The sequence below is a fragment of the Dendropsophus ebraccatus genome, chromosome 12 (genome assembly GCF_027789765.1).
Source record: "Dendropsophus ebraccatus isolate aDenEbr1 chromosome 12, aDenEbr1.pat, whole genome shotgun sequence".
Classification (NCBI taxonomy): Eukaryota; Metazoa; Chordata; class Amphibia; order Anura; family Hylidae; genus Dendropsophus; species Dendropsophus ebraccatus.
The window spans coordinates 77,721,900-77,748,881 of record NC_091465.1 but is presented as its reverse complement, the minus strand read 5'-3'; the positions used below and the strand labels follow the sequence as shown (position 1 = coordinate 77,748,881).

General features: G+C 44.7%; 1 protein-coding gene across 1 annotated transcript; it reads left to right on the top strand.

Annotated features, from left to right (window-relative positions):
- The first annotated feature begins 4,526 nt into the window (after nucleotides 1-4,526).
- On the top strand, nucleotides 4,527-12,730 carry LOC138768794 (chemerin-like receptor 1). Its single transcript, XM_069946749.1, has 2 exons — nucleotides 4,527-4,542; nucleotides 11,649-12,730. Exons 1-2 carry the CDS (start codon nucleotides 4,527-4,529, stop codon nucleotides 12,728-12,730), a joined length of 1,098 nt encoding a protein of 365 aa, XP_069802850.1.
- Nucleotides 12,731-26,982: the final 14,252 nt, after the last annotated feature.

Genomic DNA, 26,982 nt, shown 5'->3' with positions numbered 1-26,982 from the left:
GGAACGGGCTCACCTGACGCCTGATGAAAGAATCCGGCGCCTGGAGCAGAATCTCTGTCTCTATTGCGGTGGTTCCGATCACTTCCGGCTGGGATGTCCCCTACGTCCCCAAACATCCGGAAAATGCTCGCACCTAGGTCCGGTGGGACAGGTGTCCCTAGGTGTAAATGCCACCATTCCAAGTCTGTCTATGCCAGTTTCCATCCGGACTCCCTCAGGACAAAATCATCTGACTACTGCCTTCCTCGATTCGGGGTCAGCAGGCAGTTTTATTGCGGCAACATTGGTCCAAAGATGGCGGCTACCCGTGACCCGACTAGCCAGGCCCCTGACTATCTCCTCGGTCACGGGCGAAATTCTTACCGACCGTGTGTACTACCAGACCGCATCTTTAGTCCTCCAGGTGGGTCCTTCACATCAAGAAGAGATATCCTTCTACGTCCTGCCCCATTCTTCCCCCGCGGTCCTCCTGGGACTCCCGTGGCTACAAGAACATGCCCCTCAGCTGGACTGGAGAACCGGGGAGATTCTCAGTTGGGGTCAGGACTGTTCCCACCAGTGTCTCAAGTCACCTCAGACCAAGTGTATTATGTCATTTCCTGTCCCGGCCAAGCCTCTATCCGGCCTACCGGCAGAAGACCAAGACTCGGCGGATGCCTTCTCTGCCGAGGTGTACCCTCTCCCCGTACCCAAGACTAAGGTCGTGTTCTCTCACCACCGGAAGAACTTACAGAAGGTCCCTTGCCACGTTATACCGCCTGATCGCCTAGTACCAGTCGTCACCTCCACTCTTCAGAGAGTACCCCCCGGAAAGACTCATGTTCACCCTGCGCTTCGAAGAGGTATTTTGAACTGGGGACATTCCTCGTTGGAGGCCGGGCACCCGGGAGTCCGTAAGACCGGCCAACGGATCTCTCGCCACTACTGGTGGCCCAGCCTATCCCAAGATGTCAAAGACTTTGTGGCTTCCTGTACCATTTGCAGGCAAGAAAGAGGGGGAGGCCAAAGGGGGGGGGTACTGTTACGGCCGCGGCGGCGTCCCGCGTCCCGGGCCGCCGCCGCGACCGCTGCCTGCCCTATGCAGCAGCCGGTGTCCATAGTCGGGGACCCGGCGCTGCTGTCCCCCCGGCCCCGGGGGGCGCCTCACCTCTCCACGCTCCTGTCTCCCGCTGTGCCGGCCGGCGCGCGCGTCCCCGCCTCCTCGGGCGCGCGCGCGCCGGCTGTCTCAGATTTAAAGGGGCAGTGCGCTCCTAATTGGTAGTTGCACCCAATCACTCCCCTATAAATCCCAGCATGCCCTGTCCTTAGGGTTGGAGCCTCTACATGCTTCCCATAGCGTTTGGCCCAGCCCCTGTTGTTCCTGAGTCCTATCTGTTACCTGGTCCCAGTCCCTGTTCCTGAGTCCTATCCGTTACCCGGTCCCTAGTCCCTGTTCCTGGTTCCTGTTTCCCAGTCACTCCATCTGTTCCTGCGTTCAGCCTGTCACGTGCGCTCTCACCTGCAGACCTTTGCCAGTGCCATCTCCTGCCTACTGCTCCTGCCACGCCTCGCCTGCCGTCACCAGCAACCAAGCCAGGGGTAGCGACCTGGGGGTCGCCTGCCGCAGCAAGTCCATCCCGCCTTGCGGCGGGCTCTGGTGAAAACCAGCGGCCCCTTAGACTCCGCTCCCTGGTGAGGTTTGTGCCATCGCTGGTGCCGGTCCAGTGGATCCACTACTCCAGGCGTTACACTGCTTCCTGGCCGAGCCGTTACTCAGCACTAGAATTCTCAGAATGCATTGGTTCCCCATAACATTTCATCACAACCCTCTCACCGTACCTAGTCCCCTTCCACACGGCTGCTGCTCTTCTTATTAATTCTAAAAGGATACTATGGTTTACAGGACACAACACACAGCAGTTTCAGTGAATTTTTCACCAGTTTGACTTATGTTTCTAAAGTTCTGTGGAAACTGTATTCTATAGGTAGGTACATTGTGCAATATGGATTCTACATCAGGACCTGTATCTGGGACCATTACCTCATCCATAGTAAGGTTATCAGGGCATCTGCTAATACAAGAAAAGAACACTTGGTTATCATGGGGCTTAAAGAAATTGTAGTGGGCTTAGACTTTGTCACAATTTTTTAGAAGGTTGAAAACTTGTATAGTTAAAGAGTAAGACTGAGGCACCTGTATCTTTGAAATAGAAACTGGATTTCAAGTCTATATTACTTAAAGTGGTATTCTCATCTAATGATTACAATGATATGTAACTTGTATTACTTTTATTTGATCTGACAGTTTTTAAAAAATTAAAAACTAAAAAAACAAAACAAAAACTAAATGGGTTTAAAATTGCTCTATAACCATCATTATAATGCTTTTATCTTTCGGTCTATGGGGCTGTGTGAGGTGTCATTTTCTGCGCTATGATCTGTACTTTCTATCGGTATCTTGATTGTGCATACTGTATGCAACTTTTTTTATCACTTTTTATTGCAATTTTTCTGGATTTGATGTGACCAAAAATGTGCACTTTTGCACTTTGGAATTTTTTTGGCACTTATGACGTTTACGGTACGAGATAAGGAATGGGATAATTTAATAGTTAGGGCGATTACGCATGTGGCGATAGCAAACATTGCTCGGGAAGATTTGTCCCACTAGACACCAGGGACGTGAAGAGGAGACCATTTAAATGCAGCTGTCAGGTTTGACAGCTGCATTTAAATGCCTAATTAGCCGGCTTGGCAACGGGATCCGTGTTGGCTAAAAGAGGCGCTCCCCGGCTGCAGATAACAGCCAGGAGCAGCGCCGTTCAGCGTGGGGTCCTGGTGGGACCCCTTTCTGAACCCCCCTCGCACCGCCATGACGTACCAGGTACGTCATGGGCCGCAAAGAGGTTAAGGAGATCTGGGAGACTGGAACTGGATCTGACTTACCCGGCACTTCAGTTTCCTGACAGTATGCATAGCATGCGGATGAACGGATTGGCATCTCCATGTGCCGGCTACCCTCGTAACCTTGTATGTCAGGCGAGGGTGGAACTGCCACGGGCGTAGACAAGTGCGTTACACCCTCCTTTAGAAGAAATTTTGAGCTTTATAGTTTAAAATTAAGGAAGTTCTTATTAAATCAGATCTGCCTGAACCTCAGATGTGTTATGTAAGATAGCAGAATCTTTCTGGACTTACAGAGAGAGAAACCACCAATACAATCACAAGAGAGGCAGAGCAGCTGGTAGGTATATAGGTGTCTAATGCTATAGTATAAAAATATATCATGGTTTTGTTTTATAGTGTACATTTCTATTAGAGATGAGTAAACCTCGAGCATGCTTGACTTCGTCTTCAGTCACCGGTAATTAATCGCTGCACGCTGGAGTTCAGGCAATCCCGTGGGTGCTTGAGGTTTGCTTATCTCTAATTTCTATGTGAAAGATAGTGATTGTACTACTGATAGCAATGATAAATATAAGACATATAGGAAAAAGGGACTATAAACTACTATGAGTGATTTTTACTGGCTAGAACAATCACCCGTCCTAATTTTTGTTTACCTCCTATCCTAATTTGTGTTTACCTGAATTTTAGGGGTTCCTGGTGCAAAGCCTTTTTTTTTTTTTTTTAAGGGCGCTGTGTGGATACTTGGCTAGGCATTGGGTATATTTAGACTAATGTTATATATCCGATAAAGAAAAAAAAATAAAACACAAAGAAGAGATTAGGTGATCTATAATGTTGTGGCAGCTAGATAGGTAGTTGGGGTATTTGAGGCTGGAAATAATTTCTTTTGGAATTGAGGTATAGGGAGGAAACCATGGAGGTTCTGGATTCTTTAGGTTTTTGGTCATGGTTTTGGGGCTGGGGGTTGAGAAAATGAACTGCCTGGGTTATATGAGCTTAGGCCAGTTGATTGGAGCTAAATTGTCCAGGATACACTGTAAAAATCCTGCATGTGCACAGTCTTCCTATGTTTCAGGAAAAGGATGGAATTCCCAGATGTGCCATAGACTATATTGTAATATTATTATGAGTTCCGGTCCCCGATTATGTCAAAAAAGGACTGCCCACCTGCAGGATTTTTGCAGTGTATCCTGCTATGGTCCCAAATTGATAGTTAAGCCTTTAAAGGGGCGTATACAGGTGTTTAGTTCTGGTGCCTTCAAGCCTATGAGAAACATCTGAAGGTAAATCCTGGGTGGAACCACCAGCAAGTATGGGCTTTGAGGACCTCCTTCGTCGTATGGTATAGAGTTGGTAGAGTTATTTTAATGTGTTAGTAAAAAGATTGGACGATCTCATTCTATAAGGTTATGGACTGTATTTGTTGTGTTGCTTAAAGAAGAAGTCTGGCCATTTTAAAAATCCAGCAGCCGACGGGGAAGGGAGAATTTGATAACGAGTAAGAACTTAACTCTCCCTATGCCTGCGTTGAGTGGCGGGAATGGCCTTGTGATCCCTGCCGGGCTCTTGGATCTCGGCACTGCACACGTCACAACTCGGGAAAAGTGGGCGACCCAAGGCCAGTCCTGCCACTCACCATGGCCACAGGGAGAGGTAAGTTTCTACTCATCAAATCCCCCCTGCCCCTGCCAACTATCAGGTTTTAAAATTGTCCGGACTTTTAACAGCTGGTATGGCCAGTTTATTCAACACAGTCCTTATTATTCTGAATGCAACTTTTATAAATGGAGTCTGCACAATTATAGGAAGTCCTTGAGCCTGGGATGCACTTGAAGTGAGATGAGGTGTCTGAAGAGTGTACCCATGGTGGTGTGTGCAATAAAGACAGTCCAGAGACACCGGTATCAGGGGCGCTTAATTATGGTTACCATGATTAAGTGTCACGGCGAGAAACTGGCTGGTTTGGGTATTTTAATTGCACTAATGTATTAACAGTAATGTTTTATTCTACAAGTCTGGGAGTGCTGGGTCGAACACGGTCACTGTTTTCTGTCATATTTTACACCTATTGTGAAAGAATGCAGTAAACAGCTGTGTCTGGCCTGATCAGAGGATGTGATCTAGGATGAAGTAATCTTGTAGTTTATGTTAATTTAGTACCTCTCTGGCACATGGTACTAAAGTCCAGCGAAAATTTTTATTAAAGTATCGTATTGCCCCCCCCCCCCACCCCAAAGTTATACAAATCCCCAATATACACCTATTACAGGAAATGCACATTAAGTGCTTTTTTCCCTTCAAAGCTTCACTTCCTGGATAAAATGGTGACATCACTTCCTGGATAACATGGTGATGTCACTTCCTGAATAACATGGTGATGTCACTTCCCGGATAACATGGTGATGTCACTTCCTAGATAAAATGGTGATGTCCCGACTCCCAGAGCTGTGCGGGCTGTGGCTGCTGGAGAGGATGATGTCAGGGGGACACTGAGGGAAACAGGGCACTGGAGGGACACTGAGCATCCCTCTGCCATCATCCTCTCCAGCAGCCACAGCCCGCACAGATCTGGGAGTCAGGTTGGGGGGGCAATACAATACTTTAAAGGGAGCACCTGGGCTCGACTCGAGGTGCTGACAGTGTAGTGAAGGTGTATGTCCCTTATTGTGTGTGGTACCTTTCTTGTAGCCATTGGTGCAGTCTATTTTTCACACTTTTGCCCATAACTTTGCATTCAGGTGTCAAAGAGGAGTAGTGGTGAGATGTTTGTGCTGCCTCACCACCACTTCCTCCTCCTTTTTTGCCGCCCGGCCCTCCCTGTTTGATTCCTGATGACGTCGCTGGCAGGGGCCTCGGCGACTTGCCAGTTCGCGCATGTGCCCTGGATCTGTGGGGTCCTGCACGCTCCTGTGTTCGTAATCGTGCATGCTCTGTAGTGCGGAGGAGCAATATAGAAATGCTGAGGGCCTAAAGCCAGTGCCTACAGTTGCGCCGTTCATCCACGCCACGGCGCATGCGTGATTGCGGACGCAGGAGCACTCAGGACCCGACACACCCAGGGCGCATGCACGAACTGGCAAGTTGCCACATGGCCCTTGCCAGCAACATCATCAGGAAGCAGGAGGCCGGGCCGCAATCAAACAGGGAGGGCCGGGCATCAAACAGGGAGTAGGAAGTGGTTATGAGGCGTGCTGAAGTGCGGCACAAACGACTCACCACTACTCCTCTTTGACACTTGGATACAAAGTTATGGGCAAGAATGTAAAAAGTCTACTGCACCGATGGCTACAAGAGAGGTAGCACACACAATAAGGGACATACACCTTCACTACACTGTCAGCACCTCGGGACCAGCCCAGGTGCTGACAGATTCCCTTTAACTTTTTACAAGAGATCTTTCAATCACATTTATTGTATTACAGTGTACTGTGATTTTGGCAACCTCTTAGTAATACCAGATATCTTACATGAAAACTATGGAGGCTTTCACAAGGTGTCATCATACGGAAGAAGGAGTTAATAACTTTTTTTTTAAGTAGAATTTTTAAGAGTACACAATGACAATAATTTTGTAGGATGTAGGATTACATTATCCTTTTACCTGTAACTAATATAACCACAACTTCTAATATTTTAGTACAAAATTGTTGCACAGAATGAGAATACCTGCACTGCTTTGCTTTACTTCTATCAGTACAGGTTTGCTGCTAAGGCTGTTTACATATTTCTTATATATTTCTTGGTAGTCTTGGGGCTATATTGGGTCCACAAGCAATGGTGGAGTCTTCTGCCCTTCAGAAGAACAGATAGTAGGGCAGAGGTTCTCCCTGATGCTCACACCAGGGATAAGCATAATACCAATTGGTCCATTATGAATGACTGGCCAATTCTGTGTTTGGCTCACCAATTGCTGTACAGGCGCCTTTTTTTTAAGTTCCAATTGGCAGGAACATTAGTAAAATGAGATGGTATTTCTGATGGAATTAGAAACCAATAAGGTATTAGAGGTGTATAATAGCAGCTAAAAATGTGGAGGGAGAATTTTGTAGTGATCCGGAGGAGATAATGTAGGTTTTACGCAAGGTTATATCTGAAGAAAAAAAATGAGATTATAAAATATCTGGATAGTATGAAGGGCCCATTGACATTAGAGAATAGGAGTATTGTAAAGTCCCCAATATCAAGAATTGGCATGCGCTTTGAAGAGTATAAAAGGGAACATGTTCCCAGAAATGGGCGGCCTACCATATGCGTTTAATTAACCGCTGTGTGTACAGTGTTGGAAACTTCGATCAAGATGGGGACATTGTCAGGCTGAATGAGAGAGGCCATAATTTCCATTATTTCGAAATAGGGTAAGGACTGGATTGGATTTTTATAGACCAATATACCAGTTGAACACAGATATGATGCCATTTGCCAATTTGCTGTCAAATTGGCAGTTGAAAGTGATCCATATATAGATAAATCCAGAACAAAAACGTAGATCATCCAATATATTCAGCTTGGCTCAGGGTACCCACCACATTCTGTCCCTGGGTGTAGTTAAGGTCTTTGATAGGGTGGAGTGTTGTTATATATATATACTGTTTATAAATATATATACAGTATATATACACTACCGTTCAAAAGTTTGGGGTCACATTGAAATGTCCTTATTTTTGAAGGAAAAGCACTGTACTTTTCAATGAAGATGACTTTAAACTAGTCCTAACTTTAAACAAATACACTCTATACATTGCTAATGTGGTAAATGACTATTCTAGCTGCAAATGTCTGGTTTTTGGGGCAATATCTACATAGGTTTATAGAGGCCCATTTCCAGCAACTATCACTCCAGTGTTCTAATGGTACAATGTGTTTGCTCATTGGCTCAGAAGGCTAATTGATGATTAGAAAACCCTTGTGCAATCATATTCACACATCTGAAAACAGTCTAGCTTGTTACAGAAGCTACAAAACTGACCTTCCTTTGAGCAGATTGTGTTTCTGGAGCATCACATTTGTGGGGTCAATTAAACGCTCAAAATGACCAGAAAAAGAGAACTTTCATCTGAAACTCGACAGTCTATTCTTGTTCTTAGAAATGAAGGCTATTCCATGTGAGAAATTGCTAAGAAATTGAAGATTTCCTACAACGGTGTGTACTACTCCCTTCAGAGGACAGCACAAACAGGCTCTAACCAGAGTAGAAAAAGAAGTAGGAGGCCGCGTTGCACAACTAAGCAAGAAGATAAGCACATTGGAGTCTCTAGTTTGAGAAACAGACGCCTCACAGGTCCCCAACTGGCATCTTCATTAAATAGTACCCGCAAAGCACCAGTGTCAACATCTACAGTGAAGAGGCGGCTGCAGGATTTTGGGCTTCAGGGCAGAGTGGCAAAGAAAAAGCCATATCTGAGACTGGCCAATAAAAGAAAAGATTAAGATGGGGAAAAGAACACAGACATTGGACAGAGGAAGACTGGAAAAAAGTGTTGTGGACGGATGAATCCAAGTTTGAGGTGTTTGGATCACAAAGAAGAACGTTTGTGAGATGCAGAACAAATGAAAAGATGCTGGAAGAATGCCTGACGCCATCTGTTAAGCATGGTGGAGGTCATGGGATGGTCTGGGGTTGCTTTGGTGCTGGTAAGGTGGGAGATTTGTACAGGGTAAGAGGGATTGTGAATAAGGAAGGCTATCACTCTGCACCGCCATGCCATACCCAGTGGACAGCGCTTGATTGGAGCCAATTTCATCCTACAACAGGACAATGACCCTAAACACACCTCCAAATTGTGCAAGAACTATTTCCAGCAGAAGCAGCAGCTGGTATTCTATCATAGGTAATGGAGTGGCCAGCGCAGTCACCAGATCACCACCCCATTGAGCTGTTGTGGGAGCAGCTGGACCGTATGGTACGCCAGAAGTGCCCATCCAACCAATCCAACTTGTGGGAGCTGCTTCTAGAAGCGTGGGGGGCAATTTCTCCAGCTTACCTCAACAGATTAATAGCTAGAATGCCAAAGGTGTGCAATGCTGGAATTGCTGCAAAAGGTGGATTCTCTGACGAAAGCAAAGTGTGATGTAAAAACAATGTTATTTCACATACAAATCATTATTTCTAACCTTGTCAATGTCTTGACTCTATTTTCTATTCATTTCACAACGTATGGTAGTGAATAAGTGTGACTTTTCATGGAAAACACTAAATTGTTTGTGTGACCCCAAACTTTTGAACAGTATCGTAGAACTAGGGATGAGCGAACTTTTAAAAAGTTTGGTTCGGTTCGATCCGGCGAACTTTCGTGAAGTTCGGATTTGTACAAACCGACCCTAAAACGAACCTTGCTATAACTGCTGAATAATTGCAGCTACAATAGTGGGAGTCTGATAGGGTATAGTTTCGTTTAGTTGCAGTTGGTATTACAATGAAAAAAGTGGAAAAAATCTAAGTGCAAAAATAGTGAGAAAAATTAGCCAAGGTGTAAGTGATTACACGGGACATAGGACACAAAGTTCCTTCGACCTAGTAGGGTGGAAAACAGACATTTGACAGTGGAACCAGCAGCAGTAATAGTACTGTATTGGACTCAGTATGGTTGAGAAGAGACTATTGGAGGAGGCTGCACCACTTGATTGCACCCAGGCCAGTATGGTTGAAAACAGACTATTTGAGGAGGAGGAGGAGGAGGCAGCAGTACCTGATTGCACCCAGGCCAGTATGGTTGAGAACAGACAATTGACGAAGGAGGAATATGTTAAAGAGTCACTGTCGTATTTTTTTTTTTTTTGCAGAAATCAATAGTCCAGGCGATTTTAAAAAAAAATTTGTAATTGGGTTTATTAGCCAAATCTGCCATTATCTGCATGTAAAAAGCCTTTTCCCAGGTCCCCCCCTCCTTCCTCTTTTTCATCCACTCTGAAAAATCTGAAAATTGTGACTTGTTGCAGGAGACGTCCCCTGTCTGCTCTAGGGAGAGGGGAGGGGGGAGGAGGAAGGAGGGAGTTAGCCGGCAGCAGAAAGCAGATAACAGAGGATTACAGGCACAGAGCTGCGTGACAGCTGTAATCTGAGCTCAGACAGGTCACTGGTGACTGTCACAGAAGATATCCCGTGAGCGATTTGTAGATTAACTCTTTGTTGTCCTGTTTTGGTCTTTTATTTAGCTCTCTCCATAGGAGAACAATGAAGGCAGGGGGGAGAGCTTCAAACTGCTTTTTCATGATAAAAATGCATTTTTCGGATAATAAACCCAATTACAAAGTTTCTTAAAATCGCCTGGACTATTGATTTCTGCAAAAAAAAATTTCACGACAGTGACACTTTAAGCCTTGGAGTGGTGGCCTGGGAATCCTCACTGATGATGTTGTTCAGTGCTCTTTCCAGAACACGGACGAGTGGGATGATGTTGTTGATCCTATAGTCATGCCTGCTCACAAACAGAGTCTAGACCTCGAAAGGGATCAACAATTGGCAGGAAATGTTCTAAGAAACCTGTGCATTATGTGGTTTATCACGTGTGACATACAAGATTTATGACTCAGCCCTCCCTGCTGCACTGCAGAGACAATGTTCCTCCCATTGGCGGCTACAACACTTCCCACAGTTAGTTGACATGGGGTCAGCTATTCATATATTTCCTCCCTGATGGTTCACCCAGGCTCACCAAATGGAGGACAGCCTGAGAGTGCTGGGCCTGACATCATTGGTAAGAAACCGGGGCAGGTTTGACTGCAGTCAAAAGGGCGGATGGCTGCAAGGTGGTGGAGGCAGAACTGGCCCCCTAAAGCACCAGGGAGGTGACAGTGGCAAGAATTGGCCAACTTTCTAATGGTCTTCTGGGAGGATGTTGACCCAATGGGCAGTAACAGACATGTACTGCCCTTGCCCATAATTAAAGGACCAGACATCAGCACTGGGGTGCACGGTCTTGGACACCAATAATCCCAATGAGTCGCCAACATTTTTCCACTCTGCAGTGATGGGACAGCGGATGGGACTTTTTTTTTCTGGGACAGTGATGGGACTTTTTTTTTACTGTTTTTTTTTTTTTTTTTGCGGCTAAACGGGGTTCTCCTATTATTTTTTGAAGCTTTATTGTAAAGATATAAACTGAGATTTTCACTTAATAAAGTAGATCAGCTTGAACACTGAAGTTGTTTTCATATGTTTTGGTTGATACTCACAGACAGCTGTCATATGTCACATTTTTGATTAGGCAGCACCCAGGTATATCTGAGGAGACTAACTTAAGGGGTGACGTCACACATCTTGATATTCATAGAAAACCAGGATACAAGGGATTATAGGAGTAATAATCCCTTGTATCCTGGTCTATTCTGTGATTTTATTTGTTATTGTTATTTTAACTAGATTCGTTACAAACTTTCTCAAAGTTCGGTTCGGTGACGAACCGAACTTTTTGCAAAGTTCGTAACGAATCTGGTTCGTTACGGTTCGGTTCGCTCATCCCTACCTAGAACCTAAAGTCCTATGAACTTTTTCCTTTAGATATAGGAACACATATGTTCTACTGTAGCTTGCATAGAGGCGCTGGATGTATATGATCAAACATTTAGAACTCTATCTATAAGAGGCACGGGTCCCCCCCCACTAGCATCATAGCAGCAAACTATAGACTGTCACACAAGCACCGTGTATATATACAGTCAATCTTGGTGAGGTTAAGTGTATAGTAATAAAAGATGTTTAATTGAATAATTGTTATGCCGTGCAATATGTAAATCTAATTTTCTTATATTTTATTTTTTAGAATTATTCCCAGCATATTTGACAGAGAAGAGGAAAATAATGGAAAATTTGGTTCCCTTGGAGAGTACCGCCTATTCCAATTACACCGATTTTGATAAACACAATCCAGAAAATGAAAATAATGAACAAGCTGGTCATCATAAATCGTTGACGTATGAAGAAATAGGCATCATGGTGGTCTCCTCAGTGTTTTGTTTACTGGGAATCCTCGGAAATGCTCTTGTCATCTGGTTCGCAGTCATTAGGATGAAGAAGACAGTCAATGTGTTGTGGTTCCTCAACTTAGCCATAGCTGATTTCTTCATTGCATTGTTCTCTTCTTTGAATTATACAGAAGTGTTCTTAGGATATAAGGGATTCGACAACATGTGCAAGTTAATCCACTTCTTACTGTATATTAACTTGGGCGTCAGTATTCTCCAGATCACAGCGATCAGTATAGATCGATACATCTGTGTGGTGTTCCCGGTATGGTGTCACAACCACCGGAGGCCAAGATTGGCTTATATCATTGTCCTCATTATTTGGATGATCTCATTTGCTGGGTCCATGGTTGCCATAATACACTCAGTGATGATTATTGTAAATGATAGGGTGATGTGTGTGGCAAATATAAATGAATCCACCTCAAAGAGGAAGATAATCTTGCAATTTTTTTTTGTCTTCCTTCTACCTTTAGTCATCATTACATTCTGTTACATTGTCATTGTTATGCATGTTAGAAAGAAAAGCAATATCACATCTTCTCGGCCACTTAAAACCACCGTGGCCGTCATCATTGCCTTCTTTATCTGCTTGTTTCCTACTCATTTGAATGCCTTTCTTGGTATATTTAAAAAAAAGATGTTTGATTCCTACTTATATAAATACTTGTACTTATTCGCCACACTCCTGATTATCATGAACACTTGTATAAACCCCATCCTCTACGTCTTTATTGGTCAAAACTTAAAGGAGAAGGTTTGTGGCTCAATCCAGGCCAGGCTGGAAAAAGCATTTATAGAAGACAAGTCGTCGGCTGAGGAACAGGAAATGGGAACAGGCCTTGAACGGAATTTAAAAGAAAAAACATTCAGAGAATGAAAAGTATTCAAGATGATACTTACCGCATTACTTTTAGACTTTAACAGATAAAAAAAACTTTTTTTTTGCCAATATACCAAAATAAATCAAGTAATCAATTTACTTGTTCAGTACTTGCGTAACTAAAACTCTGTATGAAGACCTTTTTTTTTTTTTTTTAGAAATCACAGATGTTACTAAAACTTAGATTTTAATAAATATCCCTAAAATCCTATGAAAAAAAAAAAAAATCTAACAGATAGAAAACTGCCTATGTGGGTCAGGATTTATAATTCCATTGGAGGCAGACTTTTTTGCCAAACATGTACAGCATATGGGAAAAAATTAAGGTATAAAAAACACTTACTCATCTACTCATCACAGCTAGATGGATTTCTATTGACCGTGAGAACAGGATTTTCTTCAAAAGTCTTATTAGTAATCACAACTGAATCCAAGGTTCTTCGGCTCCACTTTACAGCAAGCAGAGTGCCGCACAAACTGGACAGGTCCCCTCTAGGTAGTTCTTGCCGCCAATAGTCAAGTCTATCCAAGTCACAAGACCTAGAGACTGTTATCTACTAAATTGTCTTTTACGTTATTGAAATCGAAGCCTGTGTTGTCTCTTATTTAAAAACTCAGCCTACCTGCTACAGCAGTGATCTCAAGTATCTCAAGGTGACCTAGTTTTTTTACATGAATGTTTAGTGTCCCAGCACAGGGTGCTGTCCCTAGGCATCTGAGTAAGTGACTCTCTCAGGCTCACACAGGTGGGAGATGTAGTATATTGTTTTCCCCACTAGGTGCCACTACTGTCTCTATCTAACTTATTGCACAGCTGAAGTAGCAACAGGGTTAACTATGTTATGTACCATGTGATCCTTTTTGACCACTTACAGGTGCAGATGCTTTCGTTCTATCCTAATCTTTCTCTCTACACACACACATAGCCCCATTACTCACAGGAGGATTTAGATCTTGGCGGGAGGAGGCAAGGAGTTCTGCTCTAGTTTCCAGGGAGAGTGGATGTGTGAGAACCAGCTCCGCTACAGCATTCCTTTAGCGGTATTCCAGACTACCATGCAGTGCTAAGTTACACTAGGGGAGAGAAGCCAAACAAGGACCACCTTGCTCACACCAGGAACCTCTCTACAACGTGCAGGACAGTTGCCTTCAAACTATAGGAACTGACCCCAGCAGGTCAAAGGTACTGTGCAGTGCAGTGCAGGACAACTGGGTAACTTCGGGGGTCTGCTTCACCCAGAAAACATGAACTAGGGCTCCTACTACCCACCTAGGACGGGTAGCTCGCATTTGGGGGCATAAGGCGGTTGAAGACTAGAGTAGTCATCGGTGAGTACAAGTATTGTCTTTCACCTCTTCTATTACACCATATGTTCTGGCAGAGCACACTTTTCACATTGGGCCGGGCCCCTCTGGCAACTTCTCTCCTCTCTCTACTGCAAAGCACCTACCACTACAAGTACCGATTTTCTCTCAATTGTCTGCACCTCAGTCTTCTGTAAAAATTGTACTGAGCCACTGCACTGTCATTACATGTACTGTTTGCACCAAGTTGATCTTCAGTAAAGTATTTTATTTTTGCCAAATGCAATGGACTCTGTTTTTCTCTTTAAGCACCTGCACCTACAGTACACACCTCTGTGTACTTGGGTTACTTTCTCTCTAAGTGCTGTGGTAGTCTAACACCTCTCCAGGCTACCGTAACAAGTGCCCAAGTGACCCTAAACACCCCCATGGCTATCGGCTACTGTAAATAGACCGGCGCCAGTGTGGGGATGCCGGCAGTGCAGTCCTTTTTTTGAACCGCTGCCCAATTCCCGCCAGTCTATTTCCGAGCACTGGCCGACCTGGAGCACTGGTGGTGGGTCCACTGGTCCCAGTGTGATGACTTCCTCTCTGTGACACTGTTCCATTAATTCTAATGGACCCGCATCACAGAGGATAGGAATTTTCATCACACTGGGGGCCGGCAGACCTGCCTCCAGTGGGCAGCAGTTCAAAAAAAGGACTACGCCACCACATCCCTGCACCAGTGCTGGTCTGGTCATATAAAATAAAACAAAAGTGGTGTACCAAGTGGTACATTGGCTTTAAATGGAAACGCTGACAGATCTATTTTCAACCTAAAATCGCACCTTACGAACAGCAACTTTTGTTTTTTTTTTATCTTTGTTCTGCAACTATCCTTAAATCTGTGTGCTTAAATTACGTACAGGAACAATTTAACCGACATGTTGGGACGAAGGGAGAGCTATCTACCACACAGGCACTTTGAAGAGTGCTGCACCGGTACCGCAACATATTAGCTCCTGCATTCACCACCTTGCAGCCCCAGGTCGCCAGGTCCTAATAGTGGAGGCTTGCAGTTCTGTGTGGCAAAATCTTAGTCCCTAGTCCATGGCACAATAGTACTCTAGTCTCTAGTCTCTTACAAAGACTCCTGAGGTTATCTGAGCAAAGAAAAACATGGTCACCTTCTTCCAGAAACTGCACCACTCTTGTCCTACTTATTGAAGTGGAGATAGCAATGTTTAATACCTCACATACCTGGGGTGGTGCTGTTTTTGCTAGAACATAGCTGTGTTTTTTCTAGTTTTACATAACCCCTTAAACACAGGAAATTCTGATTTTTCTTTTGATAATGTAACTCACTCCAGCTCTATACCACCTGCTTAATGCAAAAGGACTTGATCACATGATGTTTGTCTTGAGATTGGTTGAAAAAATGAGTTTCGACCTGGTCATGGGGGCTGGTGTCTTGCACTTGTGAATAATGGTAGTAATAGTCCCCTGAGGTATTACCTGTGTGTACGTTTACTGGCTGGTGTAAGGTGGGTTGGATGAACACTTCCTCCTCACAGTGGAGGCATAAATCCTTTAACAAGCTTTCAGTGGGATTTTGCTGAGGCTGGAGCAGTTTTCCCAACTTTCCAAGTTATAACTCTCCCTTATTTTTCAGGTTTCTGAAGATCTAGAAGGCTCTAGCTTATTAATTGTACAATTCCAAGGTGCAGTGGACACATCCTGGATCTGAAGTAAAGATCCTTAAAATATTTAGCTGCCCGGGTACTAAGCCAGGTATAGTCCATAGCTTGAGGTCCTTGGTCCTTGATCACTCTGCTCTGTCACAGTATAAAACATTTTACAGCATATAACACATCTTAAAGGGAACCTGTCACCCCCCGTGCCAGGATAGAGCCCGGCCGACCCCCCGGTGCAGACCCATATACTCACCGCTTCCGAGAAGTCCCACTCCTGGACCCGCTCCCGCTGCCGAGATATCTCCGTCTGAAGCCGTACGTGCGCTCCACTGGAGCCGTCATTCTCTATGGGTGTCGGACCCATCTCTGGGAGCACGCGCACGGCTTCGAATGGAGATATCTTGGCGGCGGGAGCGGGTCCAGAAGCGGGACTTCTCGGAACTTCTCGGATGCGGTGAGTATATGGATCAGCAAAGGGGGTCGGCCGGGCTCTGTCCTGGCACAGGGTGTGACAGGTTCCCTTTCTTAACCATCTTAGCCAGGTTTCCAGTTTCAGACCAAGCTCTTCAAGATGTACCATTTGTGTTTCCATTGAGCTACACCCCCACCATCTAATATTTGGGCAAGGCCTTCCAACCTTGCCTCCGGGTACTCTTATACCAGGATATGACTATGGTACATGGAGACCACAGGGGGAGTTTAATTTTTTTTCCCCCCAATGTGTAGTTATTGACCAGATCAGTGGTGGCTGTTGGTTCTTGAGCAGTGACCCTGGGTCAGAAGCCGCTGTCCCCAGAGAGCTTACTGAGCATTGATACTGGTTGGTTGAGGAATATGACATCAAAACATAGACAGAGTGATGTCAAGAAAGTAATCCGCCCCTGATGCAACGTAAACACCTTTCTGTGAGCTGAGAAGGGACTTTAGCATTGTATCGTGTTGCTGAGGACAAACAAGCTTAAAGGGAACCTGTTACCCCGGGAAGCAATCAACCTCACCCTTGGGCACAGCTTGCACTGGACTTCCTATGGCCACCTGACTCATCTCCACTCATTTGCATATTGAGTTTGCATATGGGCCGCGGGCAGATCTCTGCAGAGGGACTGGGAACGGGACACGCAGGAGAGGGTATGTATGCGGGGGCCTTTAAAGTTCCCTTTAAAGGGGTTATTCCACAATTAACATTATAGATAGGGAGTAACTAGTTGATGTTGGAGTCCAGTTGGAGTCCAGATGTTAAGATCCCCAATAATCAACTAGTTATTCCTTTGTTCATGTTAACATATTGAATCTGATGAACCTGTTCCCTCCCTTAGATGAAATTGTGAGGTGTGTAGCTCATAACAAAGGAAGTTCTTGTTAAATCTTATAAGTATCTGATATATAATATCACTTACAGAGAAAGAGAACGACCAACATATTCACAAGTGGCAGAGAAGCTGGTAGGTATATAGACGACTAATGTATAATGATATATCATGACTTTGTTTTATACTTTTTTTTTGCGTAAAAGAGGCTGCAATAGAGATTGTATTATAACTAACAATGGTAAATATCAGAAAGATAGCAAAAAGGCATGATAAATTACTACAAGTGATCTTTACTGGCTAGAACATTCAAGGTTAATGTTGGTTTATTTAAGGACAGTGTATGACTGGTCCAAAGGATCCTCCAGTGGACCGAGCGTCGGATACACTCATGAACCCGCTCGCTCAGTCACATCTGGTGGTGACTTTGGAGAGAATTGCTTGACACTTTTATTTATGGAATGATCACTATTCACCTATTAGATCTTCTTGGTGCTATGTCCTGTGTGTACAACCATAACAACAAAAATTAAAAGGGGACATATACCTGTTCTGTATACATGGACCCTCAGAATCAAATCTTCTGGTGAGAATTGTTGCTCTGTCTAGAGTATTTGTATAGTGGGGGAGTAGTCCTGGTCACCTGAGTGTAGTAGTATCTTGACCAATGTCTTTAGTGAAGTTACAGAGGGCTTTATGGCTAACCCTTAGGGTGGTATTAGACAGGCCGATGGGGGCCTGATAATAAATGTAAACGAGCGCCGATCTGCTAGATCGGCGCTCGTTTACTGGGCCTATTACACGGCCTGATAATCGTTTAACAAGGGCTGCAAGGACATAGTTACCGATGCCCTTGCAGCCCTTGCTTAAACTTTATACATTACCTATCCAGGCTGCAGGGCTCTTCCTCTCTGCTTCTGTAATGGCCCACAGCAGTATTTGTTGTCAGGCGTCTGGAGATGTATTGTTGCTATTGGCAACCCTAGACTGCCGGTATTAAGGGCCTATGTATTTACTGCTCTTCCCTAACTTTCTTATAGTAGTATGGTTTTCTGCCATGTATTTATTTAATATGTTGATATGTATTAATTTTTAATGAGACAAATGTTAAGCTTGATCAGTATTCCTCTCCTGCAACCTATCACACTCTGGTGATTGGCCAGGGGAAAGTTAGCTCCGCCCACCTTTTACCCAGAGGTGCTGTGCGGTCTCCTTAGTGACAGTTGGAGCTTTGGCTCCGCCAGAGGAGGGCCTAACCTCCCCACGTCACCTCAGTGATCCTGTCAGACTCTATCTTCCACCACCTAACCTGTTTCCAGCCAGTCATAAGGACTAATACGTGCCTCCTAAGTCTAAGCAGGATATACTCTGTATTTATTAGTGCCTGCTGTCGGATTGGTGAGATGTTTGAGGCCCTAAGGTTGCACTACACCACCTAGCAACACAACCCCTCAGCATACCATAGCATAACACCAAGGGGACATTATACTTCTCCCTGGGTCCACGCGGCCCAGCTTCAGAGTGGCCTGTCTCAGCTGGCAGGCCGCTGAGCCAATCACTGGCTGTGGTGGTCCAGGCCAGTGATTGGCTGAGCGGCCTGTCAGCTGAGACCCAAGGAGAAGCAGAGAGGAAGAGGAGCCCTGCAGCCTGGATAGGTAATGTATATCGTCAGTCGCTGGCGCATTGCTACGTGTAATAGGTCGGCGGCCGACAATTATAGGTCAGAACCTATATCAACGATCAGCCGATGATAACGATCATCGGCTGATCGTTGTCTTTATTACACAGAACGATAATCGGCCGAATCGGGCCGATTCGGCCGATTAGCGTTCTGTGTAATAGTACCCTAAGGCTATGTTCACACAATGTAACCTCAGCAGTAATCATGGCCGTTGTTGCAGATTTTCAACAACGGCCGTGATTACTACTGAACATTGTGCTGCAGCTGAGGAAATCTCGGCCGGAGTGTATACACATAGTATACACTCCGTCCAGGATCGCTAGCGATGCCACAAAAAACTGAAATGTCAGTTTTCTGTGGCCACAGAGAACCTGTCAGTCCACACAATGGAGCATGGAGCTCCAGCCGCACGCTCCATTGTGTGCAGTGGCGAATTGGTATGCGGGCGCACACGGATGTGCCCTCATCCCAATTCATCAGAAGTTAAAGGGGTTGGCCACTTTATAGTAAAATTGCTCAGTGTACAGTATTAGTAAGTGTACTCACTGTATATACTGACAGCAACTCCCTGTGTACCTCATAGAGCTAATATCAGACTCCCCTCCTCCAGGCTGTCCTGCTCTGTGGAGTTTTGGTCCATAAGATTGCTGACATGGAGGAGCATGTGACCAGGCCCCGCCCCCCAGTGTCCACCACTGAGCCTGTATATGTCAATGGAGGGCACAGGGTACAGGGCATGGTCACATGCTCCTCCATGTCGGCCATTTTATGGACTGAAACAAAACAGAGCAGGACAGCACAGCCTGGTGAAGGGGAGTCTGATTTTAGCTCTATGAGGTACACAGGGAGCTGCTGTCACTATATACATTGAGCACACTTACTAATACTTTGTACTGACCTATTTTACTATAAAGTGGCCAACCCCTTTAAGATCATCCAGCAGTACTAGCTGGCATGATCTTCTCTGACACCGGCAGCTCTGTGACCAGGCCGGGTCACAGAATGGCCAGTGTCTTACGCTATGTGAACATTAAAGATGAGTGGAACTTTCGGACTTTCTGTCTGAAAGCCGCTCACTCCAGTGCGATGCCTGCGATCTCGGGTGCATAGTCGCGCTCCTGGAAATCTGCAGGCAGGATCTTCCAGGGAATTCAAGATACATTCCCTGGAAATCCAGGGAATGTATCTTGAATTCCCTGGAAGATCCTGCCCGCAGATTCCCGGGATCGCAACTATGCACCCGGGATCACAGGCATCGCAGGCATAGTAATTGAGCGAAGATGCCCTCGGACCAAAAGTCCGACTGTTCTCTCATCCCTAGTGAACATGACCTAACTCTGTATGTGCCTCTGTGGACCAATGCAATTTTTGTAAATGGGTGTCTGCACAACTTTAGAAAGTCCATGACTCTTGAGTATATAAGGGTAAGGTGTCTATGGAGTGCACCTGTGATGGTGTGTGCAATAGAGACAGTTCAGAAACACAGGTAACTGGGTAATATTTATAGAAATATTGTGCATAGTGCTGCAAGGTTACGGCTTGTCGGATGGATGCTTCGACATTTGACACAATTCCCTCTTACTTGCTTTGTGAGCAGTTATACTGGCAGAAGGTCTCTGAATACGTCTTATGCACTTTAGTGTTGCTATTGGAGATGTAGGCATAGTCCAAATAGGAAATTCTCTACTCTACACTCATAGTCCAAATAGGAAATTCTCCACTCTACACTTATTACTGGTGAATATATTTGGGAAAACTTGTAGTTCATGGCAAGGGGGAGAGATGAGCGAACAGAACCTGCTGAACTGAGGTTGATTTTGAACTTTGCAAAGAAATTGGTGTATTAACGAACCAAACGTTTTGCAAAGTTTGGAACAGGTTCGGCGAGATTGCAGCCGCAAATAAAAACAAACAAACAAACAAACAAATACAAGGGTTTTCTCACCTGTCTGCACTCCCCCGGTGTCCTTCTCCTTTCGTTGGAGTTATAAGCCTGTTTAGTCAATCACTGACGGGACAGTGGCGGTCCAGTGATTGGCTGAGCTGGCTGTCACTCTAGAGACAAGAGTAACATCCCACTCAGCCAGTTTTGAAATAACTGAAATAAACATATGTTTGAAAAAAAAAAAAAAAGAACTTGAGCCGAACCGAGGATGGTAAGTATAATCCCACCACCCTCCAAACAGGGCACATTCTGTCCCCCAGAGGATTAAGTGGGGATGATATACATCCTCACTTAACCAACTAAGGACTATAATGTGCTTTATTTGCGGTGCAGAGTACACTGCTTGTGCCAAAGCAAGAAGGTTGTTAGGTGACTTAACTCCTTCCTTGCTAGGGTAGGTGCAGTTTGTTCAGAACTGTAGATGGAGTGCAGTCTGGCCCCAGGGGGTTAGGCAGTAATGCATAGCATCCTCTCTTAAAGGGAACCAATCACGAAAAAAAACGTCCATAAAGCTAAGGAAACGTGCTGGTACATCAGCCAGCACGCTTCCTAAACATCCCCCTGTACCCCCCGTGATCCCCTCTATTAGTCAGTATTCGTACTTTGATTAAGTCCCGCGCTGTATGTAAATCTCCGCCAAGTAGTCACGGTGGGCGGATTTAGTCATTGTCCCGGGCGGCAGGAAGCGCTTTAATCACGCCCACAGGGGCGTGATTGAAAGTCGTGTGTTCCACTTAGGTCAGCCGGGGCCTGCGATCCACGTCTGCGGCGTGCTGACGTCTTACTAAATTAACCCTCTCCACCGCCCCATTGTTAATTAACGTCGCTGCAGCCTATGCCCGATGCTGCAGCAACGTTAATTAACGATCCAGGATGATACAGGCGCAGGAGTTGCGCCTGTTTCATCCACGCAACTCTTCCGCCAAAACTCTCAGCACCGGCCACGCTTCGGTGCTGAAAGTTAACCCTACAGATACTGCGGTTAGCACGACGGCAGCATCTATAGGGTTCCAGACAGAGAATTCTCCCTCTACAAAGGGAGAATTCTCTGTCCGCTGTCCATCGGGCCTCTGCGAAGTGATCTCAGAGCCCCTATGGTAGCCATGGAAGCCGGAGGGGGTCAGGAGGGAAGGCTGGGCATGCAAGGTGCACGCCCGTGAGTTCTGCCCCCTCCCCTCTCTCCCCTGCTGCTTATGGGATCATTATGATAAGCTGATGTCCTAAAACAACCTGGGCATTGAGGAATCAATGACCCCAGGTCGTGAAAGGGTTAAATATCTAATCAGCGGGTAAGGAACATGGCAAGGTGGGGAGGAGGCGTGGCCTCCTCCTACACCTCAACTATCATGATTTACGCCTGCCTACTGGCATAAATCATAATACAAATCAACACCTGCTGGATTTATTGTGCCGGGCATGCCCTGGGCAGTATTTTTCATATTCATCACCTGTCTGAACATTGCACATGTGCGGGATTGTTAAGGCCCATGTGCAGTGTTCACACAAGTAATGAATAGGAAAAATACTGCTCAAGGCATTCTAATGATGATGAGGAGGGTGGAGAGGAAGGACGGAGAGGCGGTGCAAGGCTTGGGCAAACACACTCTTAAAAGTTGTTTTTTAGGACAATAACTGTATCACCTGCCGAACGGACCCCAGGACAGATCTTGGATTAAAAGCAGCTATCTGACGGTGCAAGCAGTTTTGGGAGGGGGGGGGGGGGGGGGTGCAGGGTTGATTGTGGGTGCAGGGTTGCTTTAAACAAATATATATTTACTAAAACCTTTTTTCTTTATTGTGTTAAAAATTCATTTTAAAATTAATTTGGACCTGACTGTGAATCCTTTGCACTAATAAAAAGCATACGATAATGAGTATACTATGATGATCCCTGGCAATCAGCGGTGACGTTTCATTCCTTGGAGCTCTGTTGTGGTGTTGTGCCTATATTTGCACAACCACACAAGGAAAGTGTATGTGTTCACTATTAACACTACTATACTTAAAGGAGTTATCCAGTGCTACAAAAACATGGCCACTTCCTTTCAGAGCACAGTTATCACTGAACTCAAGGAAAACAGTGAAAATTTTTTGAGTGATAACTGTGTTTTGTTGGTCGATTTGCGATTGCCCCAACTAGCCAGAATCCTACTCCACACTGACGAGGGGCAAAAACCCCGAAACGGCTGTCTGTGGATGGAAGCCTGCCTTGGCAAGCCCTTGTCATGATCGCTCTACTCGCACCTTGAGTTAGACATTGACAAAAAGGGGCCACTCTGGTATTTCCCTATTTATGTTCCAATACTCGCAACCGAGTGGGACTTAAGGGGCTATTTATCAGGGTGGTGTGGTGCTCTCCCTATCATGGAGGCACCCCGTGGCAACAGGCTAGAGATATCTGCCTATCTCGTGTTTTAAGACTCCCAACCGAGGCTCCATGGACTCCTGTTTTGCACACTTCCTTTCAGAGACAATACGACTCTTGTCTCCAGTTCAGGTGCAATTTGCAATTAAGCTCCATTTACTTCAATGGAACTGAGCAGCAAAACCCCGCCCAAGCTGGAGATAAGAGTGGGGCTGTCTCTGGAAGAAAGTGGCCATGTGTTTGTAGCGCTGGCTAACCCCTTTAACAGAACAAGAGGATATTACACCAGAGGCGCTCCACCACCCTTATCCTTCTAGATTAGTTTCCTGGTGCATTTACAGGGGTTACCCAGGATTAGAAAAGTCACAGCTACTGTGTAGGGTATTACAATTCAGACCTATTCACTTCAATAAAACCAAGCTGCAAAATCAACACCCAAACTGCACTTTACTGTATGTTAACATGGCCGTCAGTATTCTCTGGACCACAGTGATCAGTATAGACCGATGCATCTGTGTGGTGTTCCCGGTATGGTGTCACAACCACCGGAGGCCAAGATTGGCTTATATCATTGTCCTGACCATTTGGATTACTCTCATTTGCTGGGTCTATGGTCGCCATAAAATACTCAAAGATAATATTAATCGAAGGTAGTATGTGTAGTAAATACTGATGAAACCGACACGAAGGGGAAGACAATCTTGTAATCTATTTATCACTCCTCCTACCTTTAGGCATCATTGTCTCCTGTTACTATTTTATTTTTTTTGAAATTTAAATAGAAAAGCATAATTACTAGAGATGAGCGAGTAGCACTCAATCGAGTAGGTATTGGATTGAATACTACGCTATTTGATAATGAGGATTTTAGAAAATTGTAGGCAGGATAAAAGCTTAAAGCCCTTATTAGGGCTACTTCACAGCACAGTAAATAGCTGCTTCCATTATAGTGGAGAGATTGTCTAGCAGCATTTCATAAAGTGACACAGACAGTCTTGCAGATTACAATTCTGTTGCTGCGACATATTGAAAAATTTTATATATATATATATATATATATATATATATATATAGTCATGTTTTGCCTATTTCAGTATGTAAAAGTTTAAAACACCTACTGTTTCTGCCAAAATTGGTGTACTTCTGTTGGGATATTAAATAGTCGCAATAGTCTGCTTTTAAAAAAAGAATAAAAAACTATATTATTACGTATCACAGCACAGCTTCCTCAGCATATCACAGTGACACAGAAAACCAGTCAGTCACGCAGCTAGTTGTTTGAGTTCATTGCCTGATAGAAAACAATTCAACACCAGTCGCCTCTGGCCTGTCATCATAAAGAAAAACAAAGATATAGAGTATACGGCTAGTATACAGCCTTACACCTATTTAACTGTAAAGCCATTAACTGTGGCCTGTTGACATAAGGAAAACTTAAGATATAGTGTATACAGCTCTATACGGCTAGTATACAGCGTATACAGTATACGGCTAGAATACATAGAGTATATAAAGAGACATTGAGTTATAGTGCATTCCACTCCACAGCCATAAGGGGAACACTCTAGAAGGTGTGGGTGCTGGAAGCTGAGGTAGAATACTGGTGCTTTGATAGAAAGGTGCTTTGCAGTAGGGAGAGAGAGAGAAGAGGAGTTGCCAGTAATGTGCTCTGCCGGAACAGATTGAGTGACCAGAAGAAGTGAAAGAGACTACTCATACTCTCGGATGACTTGTTAGTCCTTGACCATCTTATGTCCCCTAGTTGCAGGCTACCATTTTAGGTGGGTAGTGTGAGCAGCAGGTCTTTGTTATCTAAGAGAAGCAGACTCCTAAGGTTTCCCAGTTGTCCTGCACTGCGCAGTGGTATACGTAGACATTCTGTAGCTTTGTCTCACTGGGGTCAGTTCCTATAGCTTTCAGATAACTACCCTGCTTGTTTTAGAGAGGTTCCTGGCATGGGCAAAGTTAATCCCTTTTTGGCTTCCCTCTCCTGGTGAAAGCTTAGTACCGTTTAGTTAAGTAGTTACTTGCATAAAGAAAGTCACTGTCCTGTGTCCCTGACAGGAGACCTGGCCAAAGCCAGGCCCTGGCTTAACTTCAGCAGAGACTCGTCTATCTTCTTCCTCTCGCACTGAGAACTAGACCAGAACTAACTACTTCCTCCCACCAAAAAATAACAAAGGAAATGGAAACCACTATGGTTTACTAGAGATGTTAAGGCTATTGTAAAGGAAAAAAGGCAGCCTATTGGAGGTATAAAGAGACTGGAAATGTAGCTGACAGAGATATGTACAAAATTATACAGAAAGAGGCAAAGCAGATGCTGCTAAAGCCTTAAAGGAGGAAGAAATTGCAAAATCTGTTAAGGAGGGGAATAAAACCTTCTTCAGATATATAAATAGCAGGAAGGAGAAAAAGAATAGCTGCAGCATTACTAAAATAAGTATGTTTATATGTTTATTAAATAGCAACATCTGCTCAGTGTTTTCAGAAGGAGGCCTTCACAATCACAGGATGGTTGGACACAGCATTGGCTCCAGCATATGGATTGGGCTCCAGTGTTTTCAGAGGCTGAAGTTGCAGAGGAACTTGCCCATTTAAAGGTGAACAAGGCAATGAGTCCAGATGGTGTCCACCCTAGGGTTGTTAAAGAGCTTGGATGATTGCTGACCCCCTGACAGATCTGTATAACCAATGCTTCCTAACAGGAGATGTCTCTGATGATTGGAGAATAGCCAATGTTATAACCATCCAAGAAGGGGAGCAGAGAAGAGCCCAGTAACTACAGACCAGTGAGCTTAACATCTATAGTAGTGAAAATTATGGAAAATTTTCTAAAGAAGAAAATAATGGATCACCCAAGAATCAACAATTTGATGGATCCAAACCAACATGGCTTTACTCTGGGCTGATCATGTCAGACTAATCTCATTGATTTCTTTGATTATGTCTAGAGATGAACGAACCGTGTTCGGGTTCGAGTCGATCCGAACCCGAACATTCGGTATTTAATTAGCGGGGGCTGAAGAACTTGGATAAAGCTCTAAGGTTCTCTGGAAAACATGGATACAGCCAATGACTATATCCATGTCTTCCAGATAGCCTTAGGACTTTATCCAAGTTCAGCAGCCACCGCTAATCAAATGCTGAAAGTTCGGGTTCGGATCGACTCGAGCATGCTCCAGGTTCGCTCATCTCTAATTATGTCACAAAAGTGTTGGATGAAGGTGGTGCCGTGGATATTGCCTATCTGGACTTCAGCAAAGCTTTTGATACAGTTCTCCATAAAGAACTGATAGAAAAGTTAGAGCAAATTGGAACAGGGTTAATATTTCTGGAGGTGTCAGTAATATGGAAAATGATTTAGCTTTGCTAGATAAGTGGTCCAAACATTGGAAATTGAAATTCAATGTTTCCAAATAATAAAATAATGCACTTGGGAGGAGGAATCCTCTATCTGAGTATCACATCGGCAGTACTGTGTTGGAAAACACTTCAGCCAATCAGTGTGCTGCCCTGCCGAAGCAAGCCAGATTGCAAAGCAGGTAATGTATATGCCCCGACCGGGGGGTTAATGGGGCGGTACATACTCGCAGCAGAATGTCAATCCCACTGCGAGTATGTCTTCCCATAGACATTTCAGGGCAGGGATCTGCAGCAAGAAATCCCGTGTGGATCCACCCTGTGTGTTTGCAGTCTAAGCTGGAGTTGGAGAGAGAAAATAGTTCTGTGAGAGACTTCTAGAGACAAGTATGGAGTGCTAGACCCAAAGGTGGGGTAACTGTCACTTCGGAGAACCTTGTCTATGCCAGGAGTAACCGTTCCTAGTATTAATCAGGACAATCCAAGAAACTAGGATTTGTCTGCAGTGGATCATAGTGCAACCAAGCCAGCGAACTCCATTGATTCTTTCTTGACCTGCTCAGGGAACCTTGAGAGGTTAGCTATACTCAGTCGTTCAATCCTGTGA